This window comes from Anopheles arabiensis, chromosome 3 (genome assembly GCF_016920715.1).
Source record: "Anopheles arabiensis isolate DONGOLA chromosome 3, AaraD3, whole genome shotgun sequence".
Lineage (NCBI taxonomy): Eukaryota > Metazoa > Arthropoda > Insecta > Diptera > Culicidae > Anopheles > Anopheles arabiensis.
In genome coordinates, this window is record NC_053518.1 from 94,980,086 (window position 1) to 94,989,208 (window position 9,123).

At 45.3% G+C, this 9,123-nt stretch overlaps 1 protein-coding gene across 1 annotated transcript in view; it reads right to left on the bottom strand.

Moving 5' to 3' along the window:
* The window catches only part of LOC120901363, a 35,314-nt gene extending 27,971 nt beyond the window's left edge, over window positions 1–7,343 (bottom strand). Inside the window, exon 1 of the mRNA XM_040309232.1 lies at window positions 6,662–7,343. Coding sequence (XP_040165166.1) covers window positions 6,662–6,733 — 72 coding nt within the window. The 5' untranslated portion in view covers window positions 6,734–7,343. The remainder of the gene's footprint in view (window positions 1–6,661) is intronic.
* Between the last annotated feature and the right edge of the window lie 1,780 nt (window positions 7,344–9,123).

Below are 9,123 nucleotides of genomic sequence, written 5' to 3' on the forward strand. Positions count from 1 at the left end.
CGCTACCGACATTAGGTCACTGCCGGTCCATTAAACGGTGCCAATAGGGAAGTGTTGGTATCGTGTGACCGAACCAACCGGCGTCGTTCGTCAATTGGTAAGGTAATAGAGCGACGCCACCTCTCCGCACGGCTCGGAACCGCACGTTATTGGCAATTTCCCACCTTTCCACCGTTCGATGTGCGGTGCCCCGGCAGCGCTGCTGGAAACGATCGCTGCAAATGGGTTGGCTGTCATAAGTTTTGAAACGCGATCTCGCCTCCGCTGCGTCTCAGGCAACCGACAGGGCAATGGGTATGGCTGGCTTTGCACCCGGACAGCGAATGTGTGTAAGGCGATGAAAGACTGTGGAAAATACTCTTCTCCTTCGTATCAATCGAATGAAGCAGCAGGCGAAATTTATTGATGCGTGATTGTTGTGCATTCGAATGGATTGAACAGAGACAACCAAAGGCTTGCACGGTGCCAAACGGTAGTTGCACGGTCACGTGGAAAGTTGTTAACAGAGGCATCATTGCATGGAGTGATAAGCAGAAGAATGTCGCTTTCCGTAGTAGAGCAAGCTGAGGGATTTTCGTTTATTCTCTAGTTGAGCTCGAACGAATTTTTCAAAAAACGAGGCAAAGATGGCAAGGCAAACGTTTGGATGCTTGAGCTGAAGAGTCTTTCAGCGATGCCTTCGTCAAGATGGCTTTTGCTGGCTGGGTAGGGGAATCTGTACACAGTGCAAACAGACCTGCTCCTTGCTGACAGTGTACATTTCCGCATCGGAAAAGCGCTTGAAATTAACCGCCGATCAGGAAAACATTGAATCATGTCTACGCAATTTCACTTCTCAACTCTGTGTCACGTGGTGTTGGTTGTGTACGCACTTGATGCACTAATGCAACCGATGCGATTGCATTTAGTGGGGTGAGGGGATCCGTGATGGTACAACAGATCGCAAACAGAGTGAACATTTTCCGCTCCATTTACATTTCAGATTGATTTTGCTGTTTACCATCCATCGAAAGGATTTGTTGTTGGTTTTCTTCCTCCGCCTCTGATAGTCAGTCAATCTCTGGCTTTCCGTTGATGCCACTTTTGAACGTGGAAGCTATGCCCGTTCACGATGCGTAGTGTTTTGCCTCCTACCAGCTATGACCAGCCAGCCAATCAGGGAATTCTTAAGCTCTCTTAATACTCTCTTTCTAGGGCATACAGTAACGAGCACTTGCATTACCTCTGGCGAGTGACCGTGTGCACCGTCGAACGAACTGCAATCAAATTGGATTATTCCTGTATCCGTGGGACGGCCAACGAGTTTGCTACATTTTATTCACCCGCATTTAACAGTCGTCCAATTTTAAAGCGTATGCTTGTTGGTGGTATTTCTTTCCTCTTCGCGTTTTCTTTCTTTCTCTCTATCTCTTTCTCGTTCTTCGAGGTTATTTGGCGTTTGATGAAAAACGCGAACAACAGACATCGGATTTGCTTGAGGAATGTTGATGGTTTATCTGGCGTGGCGTACATTTCCCGTGTATTATTTTTGTCCACGATGTTTCGGGGTGTAAAGATAACTGCCTCTTTCATTTTTTGCTTGCAGGATGGATTGGAAGTTGTTTGGTTTTTTGCACCGGTTTTTGTTTTAGTCTCCGTTTTTGCAACGTGCAAAAAATGGTCTTCCATTAAGCGAAAATTTATGGCCAAGCTTCGTGCGAATGGGTGTTGCAGCTCTTATTGTCCATCTTCCGTTAGGAAAGTATTTGAGAGTTGTTTTTGTTTGTTTGCAGAAAGAGAAATGTAAATGGAAAGTGGCTGACCATTTGCGATGGCCCGGTTATCTCAACCATCCTCAGGCCGGTACGAATTGTGGCAGACTGTTTTTAAGATTTATATTTTATAGGAATAACTGCTATAGGAATAATTGCTCCTCGCTTCAGTGTACTCCCATTGAAAGTATAATTTTAAAGTATAATAAATTCAAGTGTGCAATTTAAGCAAAGAAAATAGTTGCACAACAAAGATTGATATGAAAGCAGAGAAACCAATTTTAAATATATTTATCACCTGCATTCGCCTCAGCATGATTCACCTAAACTATGACAATAAATGTGAATTACACTGGACTACCTATGAGCGCACGAAGCAACTATTAAACATCGTCCAGCGTGCTGAGCTACAACAGCTCAGAATGCGCGACATGCACTGTTGCTTCGGTGGTGATATGCCAAAAGAGCTCCGAAAATTGCTACCGCATCACCAACGACCATTGTAAGAAAATACAATATGAATCATCATAATTCATGTTTACGATTTGACGTCGCTTTATGATGTCGTTGCGTGGCGATAAACCGTGGTTTCCTGCTTCAAGCGCTCCTTCTTGGCCCGGAAGAGAACGTCCGGAAGGTACCGTACGGCTGCGATAAGCTTCACACTGCCGGTAATTGTGTGAAGATTAGGAAATTCGCATCGCCTCGTTGAGTCACGTGTCCCCGAAGGGTGAATTGTCGATAAGATACGAGCTACGAGCTGTACGGTATGACAGCTGTCATAAAAACTTCCGACAAAGTTCGGCAGAAATTGGTCGGGACTGATAGAAGGAATTGGTGGCGAAATTTACCATTTGCTGCAGGATATCGAGGACAAATCCCGAGACACCTAACGTAAACCTATAGTATTTCGATGCATGCTTTGTTTCAGGTTGTCAGGATATGGGAACAATACAATGAGCGAATACATTGGTCAAGCGGCTGGTAAGAGTGCTCTTCTCGTGTGTTTCAATTAGTTTTGTGAAGTAGACATACTACAGTAAGAAAACATGATTCGTGGAATATAGAAGGATAGTAGAATATTGTATTTGATATATTTTTTTTATCACATTGAGTGTCAGGAATAGAGTTCAATGACTGAAGGTGAAACGCCATCGTGCTGATCAAATTATTAGCCAGACGTTTACACCCAGCAATGGTTGTCATATGGGTGAAAGTTGTCACACAAACGGAGAGCTTACCATAAAATTATTGGAAAACACAGAACGCTGCCATTCATTGTGCTCAAACCACAACCTACATTTATGCGAGTGGGAAGCCTGTCTTTTTCTAGCTTGTTTTTGTCACACTGCCAACCCTTCCAACAAAAAGCGTCTTGCTGCGGTGACGGCAGCTGTGAGCGTGAAGAATTTGAGAAGAATGGTAACATCAGCCACCGGCAGCAGCAAATCATCCGTAATTCATTCATACGAACAGTTCCCATTCCCATGTGCCATTTCGTCGTCGTCGTTGTGCAAATGGGATGCTGGTTGGTGGAGGCGCCTGGTACCACGATGGAGACCGCCTGGTCGTTGACGGTTCATTCACAATGGAGCTGTGCTTACCGGGCGGGTGAACAGAAACGGATGCAAGAGAGAAGGGAACAGTTCTCTGATTAAAGTAACCCCGAGAAGAATTGTCATCTTAACACGACAAATTTCGAGTACGCGCGTATCATGTGTCGTTCTTGGAAGCGAATTTCATTTGCCTTAGTGTAGTGGAGTATAATGTTAGTGACTGTGTGTGTGGTTCCACGTACATGCACGAACAGCATGTTGACCTCGTAATGGAATGAAACAAACACACGCCCTGCATCATTCGGTCACAAAGTCGCCAAATGCAGCGACGGCAACTGCAGCAACATTCATCGTCACCTCGAAGCAGCTGACAATTTAATTTGATTTAAACCCACCACCGGTAGCCGATGCCGGTGCCGGATCCGGACCGCGTACGAGTGGCGCCGGTAAACACACGTCATGTGCGCTTCCTCGGTGAGTCAAAAGTGCGTGGGGTGGCGTTAATCTCACAGAGGCTGGCTTTATGAATAAGCGGCGAGAAATATTCGGTGACCTAAAAGAAAGTGCAACCTGGAGCTGTTCTTGTTAAAATGCAACACGTCGCTGTCGCCATCGTCTTGGCGAGGATGGTATGCTTCCACTGTTACCAGCTTGTGTATAATGTATAGGGACTTCACATTCCGGCGCTTGGTGTGTGAGAAGCGAGAAGAGTGTGTAAGAAAATATGTTCAGCTGTCCATGACAGCCGAAATGGAGTAGATTAGGGGATGCTTCCGATGGGAACCGCGAGTTTCCGAGAAGTTATGGTACAATGCAGTATTGCTTACATGGTGCTAATTTCGCCTCGATCCTGTGGCCTGTGTGTGACATCTACATTGACTACTTCAACAGTCAGTTGAAAGATGGCAGCAAAACTCCAAAAAATAATTCCCTTTTTCAATGCGGAACTTTTGCAACATTACATACCCTTATAAACTGTGCTCAAAATGCAAAATTCCACTCCAAAAGAGAACAAAGCGGATACATGAAAAAAGTGCTTCATTTGTTGAATACTTGTTCAAGTTTGTTGATGCAAAAAACTTCATTATATAAATATGTGCAATTTGAACCGTTCGCTAAGCTTTCTTACGATTCTATCTCCAAACACTACACACAGTAAGTGCCACCAGCATTGTTCGGCTTCACCACTTGAGCATTGTTTTGGGTAGCCATAAAGCGCATGAAAGTAACAGGCGTAGGAAAAATAAACACTTTGCACAATCAACGGAAGATAGTACTGGTTGTTTTTCGAATTGGGAAGCAGCAAACGTGCTAGAGTGTGAGCAAAATATCAATGAAAGCAACATTCGCGCTGAGCGATAGGCGAAAGACTAATTAACATTTCATCAACGTCAGCGGACGACGTTTGCTGTATAAGGAAAAGTCAAACATGGCAGAAGTTAAGAGCTAATTGAGGAACAAATGGAAATGCTTTGCGAGAGGTTTGCTTCTGCTCGATGGAAGCTGAAAACAGCGTCCGGATAAAAGCATTTGCATTTATATCATGAGTGTAGGGACAACAAAAAAATACATTCAGCAAAATTTGTACAAAGTTGAGGTAAACGAATAGCGGATGTTTATGCTTGCTTGAATGGGGTAAGTAAAAATAGCTTTTCGGGAATGCAAAATCGGGACAGAGCTTCTTTTACACCGATATGCATTATTGTTCGCATGACTGATCGCTTGGGTGATATTGTTTATGCCAAAAATGAGCGCATTTCACACACAAGCCCACTCAGCTCCTTCTTTTTGAACGTTGAAAAACATATGCCAAAACCCCATTAACTATCGAATGCACTGGAATGCAGTGTGTGTGTGTGTGGTGCTTCGACGTGCGCGCACTGTGCCGGAATGCACAAACAATCTCCATTCTCTTGCTGCGACCGTTTACTGAACCCTGCCGGGCACTGCATGAATGCGTCGAGCCATTTCCTTGAAGCGGTTCAATTTCTGGCACTCGTTTTGGCTCAGCGGCCAAGCGGCTCAGTAGCGGATGCTGTCAGGGGTGGAGTGTGCGAGCGTCATGATGGGGTGTAAGATTTCTAGCGAATGGTAAATCTTCCGTTAAGCGCTAATGAATTACTTCAACAAGTACACGGAGGGCACGTGCTAGCGGGCACGCATTTACGCGGTACAGCCGCTGGTAGCTTCAATGTAGCCACTTTCTTTCCACGTTTCATGGAAAGGTGTCATCGCGACTGCCCACGGGTCATTTTAGCGCCTTCGACAAGCGGTTGATGAAGCAACCAGTCCCTGCAGCACAGAAAATAAGACCCACGGGTCGGCTTGTCGTCGTATTACAGGGGTGTTAATGGGATGGGTTTTTGGTTTTTAATTAAGCTAACGACGAGCTTCTAAATCCTGGCGACCCAAACGCAAACATCAGTACGCGCGCGCCGGCTTCGTTGAAGTGGAGGGAAATGTGCCGTTGCATATTTTAGATACACTGTTTAGTGTTTCTTCGAATCGAGCTCGTTCAGCTTCAAAGAAAGGTCGAGAAAAAGGCTTTGAAATGAGAGTGGAAACTCCTTAATCGAAACACATTTCGCCATATTGCGGTAGTGTTATGGTGCAATTGTTATCTATTTTATCTGAAGCTATTATACCGCAAGTCGATTGAACAACACAATTGGTTTGTGGTTGGAACGTTTGTAAACGACGCCATTTTACTAAAACCCTTTTTTCCTGTATAGATTGCATACAGCATGTAATCGGTTGAAGCATTCTTTGAAAACGGTATTGCTGGTGAGCTACCAATACCGGTTCAATGTCTTTTTTTATGGTTTTGTAAATAGTTAAATGATATTTTCCAATCCATTCCAATGGAGGAAGCGGTACGGTTGTACTGTTTAAATCTTTCCCCGCTCCGTTCTTCCCCAATTCCCGTCCGTCACATTACAAAAAAGATTCTAAATCGATTCGAGGGCCCAGCAGACATGACCCTAGTGCAGTGTTTAGGTGTATGTGTTTACATTGGAAGCGGACCGGGCGTGAAACGAAATTCAATCGCCAGCCACTCACTCACTTTGGAGCACTTTCTGTGTAAGCAAACGTACTCGTTTGTCGGGAGGTGGGGCACTGGCAAGCGTCTGGTTTTCTGAATTATCAAACAAAAGTGAAAGATCCCGCGCCCGGATCCCGAAATAGCGCTGTGGTTCGATTTTATCGATGATCGTCTATTTTTGAGATGATGATCTCAAGGAACGCTGCTGGCGATTTGAGCCCCGATCGAATGGAGGATGGAGCATCGAACCGGCACTTTTCGAACAGAGTGATCGAAGTGTACGATCTGTTTTCATGAAAAACTACACTTACCAACTTATCGCGAAAAGTTCTGTTAGGGAGAACCTTCTTCAATTGACAATTTGTCTCCTTGGAGTGTGGCATTGGAAAAATTTGCAAAGTTCTCGACGGGTTTCTCTTATTCCACTTTTTTTACTCATCACATGGGACATGGTTCGATCCGTGTTGTGGCATGATTTGATCATTTCCAAGGGAATTGGTCCTTTTTTTTGCTACTTCGTGCAGTGTTAACTCTCCGATACCCCGGAAAAATGTTTTACGAACAAACTTTCTAGGTTCTAGCTTTAGTTGGCTCGTGTCGACCATGTATCTGTCACTTTCGCAACATATTCTATGAAAGAAAACTTTGCACTGAACGCAACGTTTATCGACTAGCCATGGTCAAGCTGAGGCCGAGCGTTGCGGAAAGGGTTCTAATCGATGTGGCGTGTATTGTGTAACTTGGTAACCTTTATCAAAAGTTTGCACTGAACCGAACGCTGCTGTCAATGCGATGCGAAAAGAAAACGGGCCCTTTTGAATATTTAATCACACGCAAAAAATACGAGTTGCTCAACATCTTTTCACAAGTACACCCACACAAACACATGAATACGCACACAATTTCCACGCGGGTCGGTAAAGATCGCGAATACGTGGCAACATTTACCGGAAACTAGATCCGGTCCCGGTACCAAGAGCGACTACATCTCACGGTGACGCTACGCAAAGAACTGAACACACTCGACAGCGATGGAAAGACAAGGAAAATGTTTCTTCCGATTTTTCCAATCGAACGTCTTTTCTCCAACAAGCGTCGACTCCATTGCCATAAGGCGATGCAGGTGTCTTTTGCCTGCGGGAGTAGGAAGGAGGGTCTTCTTAGCATGCGTGTATGTGTGTGTGTATGCGTGTACGTGCGCGATGAATGTGCGCGCAGGGAACGATGGCCACAATGTACCTTTCGCTGAGCGAGTCGCGTGCGCGCGCGCGTTCGTTCGCCCGTTTTTGCTCCGTCGTATTAATTATAAACCATCGACACACTAACACTTGTCTTCACCCACGATTCCACGAGGCGTATCGGGGCATCTGCCGTATGGGGACTCCGCGTGCCGGCTTCTACTGCTTGGAGCGAGTGCGACGCCCTCACATGCGGCTGCCACGCGGCAGAAGCTAACTGCCGCGGAGCAAGACAGACAGATGTTGAGCCACTCCGTAGATCAGTCGATGGCCGGAGAGAATGCGTACAGGGAGGTGTGAGAAATCCGTGAAAATACCTTGGCAGGCAACTATTGGAAAACAATCAAGTGTCTGATGGAGATGGGTTGCTTTTGAACTCAGTATGAATGCATTTCTATGCGTGAAAACTGGCAAAAAGGGGCCAACCATTCCACGCCGGAATTAGGTGTATGCAACGAGTGCAACGAGATGCTCTATTGTTTGATGGTACATTATAAACAGCTAGAGAAGTAAATTTTATTACATTAACATCCTGTAGAAGCGTTTTTTTTTGAGGAGTAGTCTGCATCAGGTCTTTGATCTTTTTTTACGATAACATTGCTCTGATAAACATTGCACACGGTCCACTAGGCCTTTGGTCTGCATGACATCCTTATTTTGTCAGTGCCCTTTTCCTGTTTATGTTTTACCAACATCAAAGTGGCTCAGGTTCCAACATGCTTTTTCCACGAACGAAGTACCACTCGGTAGCATTTTAATTGGAAGAAAAATAACATTTTTCTACACGTCTGTAATGCGACGATGAACAGCAGAGTTATTCTTCTCCCTAACGAAGGTGCACTTGAACGAGGGCAATCATTGTACCTGCAATCTGTCAACACATCATTTCAAACGGACGGTTGTAGTTTTAATCCCCCCTCCCTCTCGCACCGTCACGCTCAGCCGTCCTTTTCTTCTATCACGCTGATCATAATTTGTATGATGCTGACGCCCGTCTGCTGATCCTATCGCATGGAGGGGGAGCATTTATGACATGGCGAAAGACACGAAATGGTCATATATATATCTACTTCTACGATGTGGTCCAAGGTTTGGGCCACCCTGCAGCATGTTGTCTTCACTGGCATCCCGACACCACCACACCCAGGCGACCTCTTCTGGTTTGCCGAATTGTGTCAGCCAGTTCAATAAATTGTCCACCATTTTCGTACGAATAATTCCCGTCCCCTTTCCCCTTTCCTTTCTGTCATTCATTCAGTGCCCAGGTGCATGGAACAGGAGGACCTCTAAAAACAGCTAAGTAATCTTCCATCCCGGTGTGGGTGTGGGCGCGAACGCAACGTTACGGCCTGTGTGGCGATCTGTTGACAGATGATTCTCGAACGTTTCATGCCCGGTGACAGTTTTGAGCGAAGCAAAGAAAATGTAAGAAAAAACGAACCAAACCGTCCCGCCTACCCTCACGCTCTCGAACAAAGAAAGTGGTTTGCAAAGAAAGTGGTTGAGAATTAAACGTAAAAGAAAAAAGAAACACC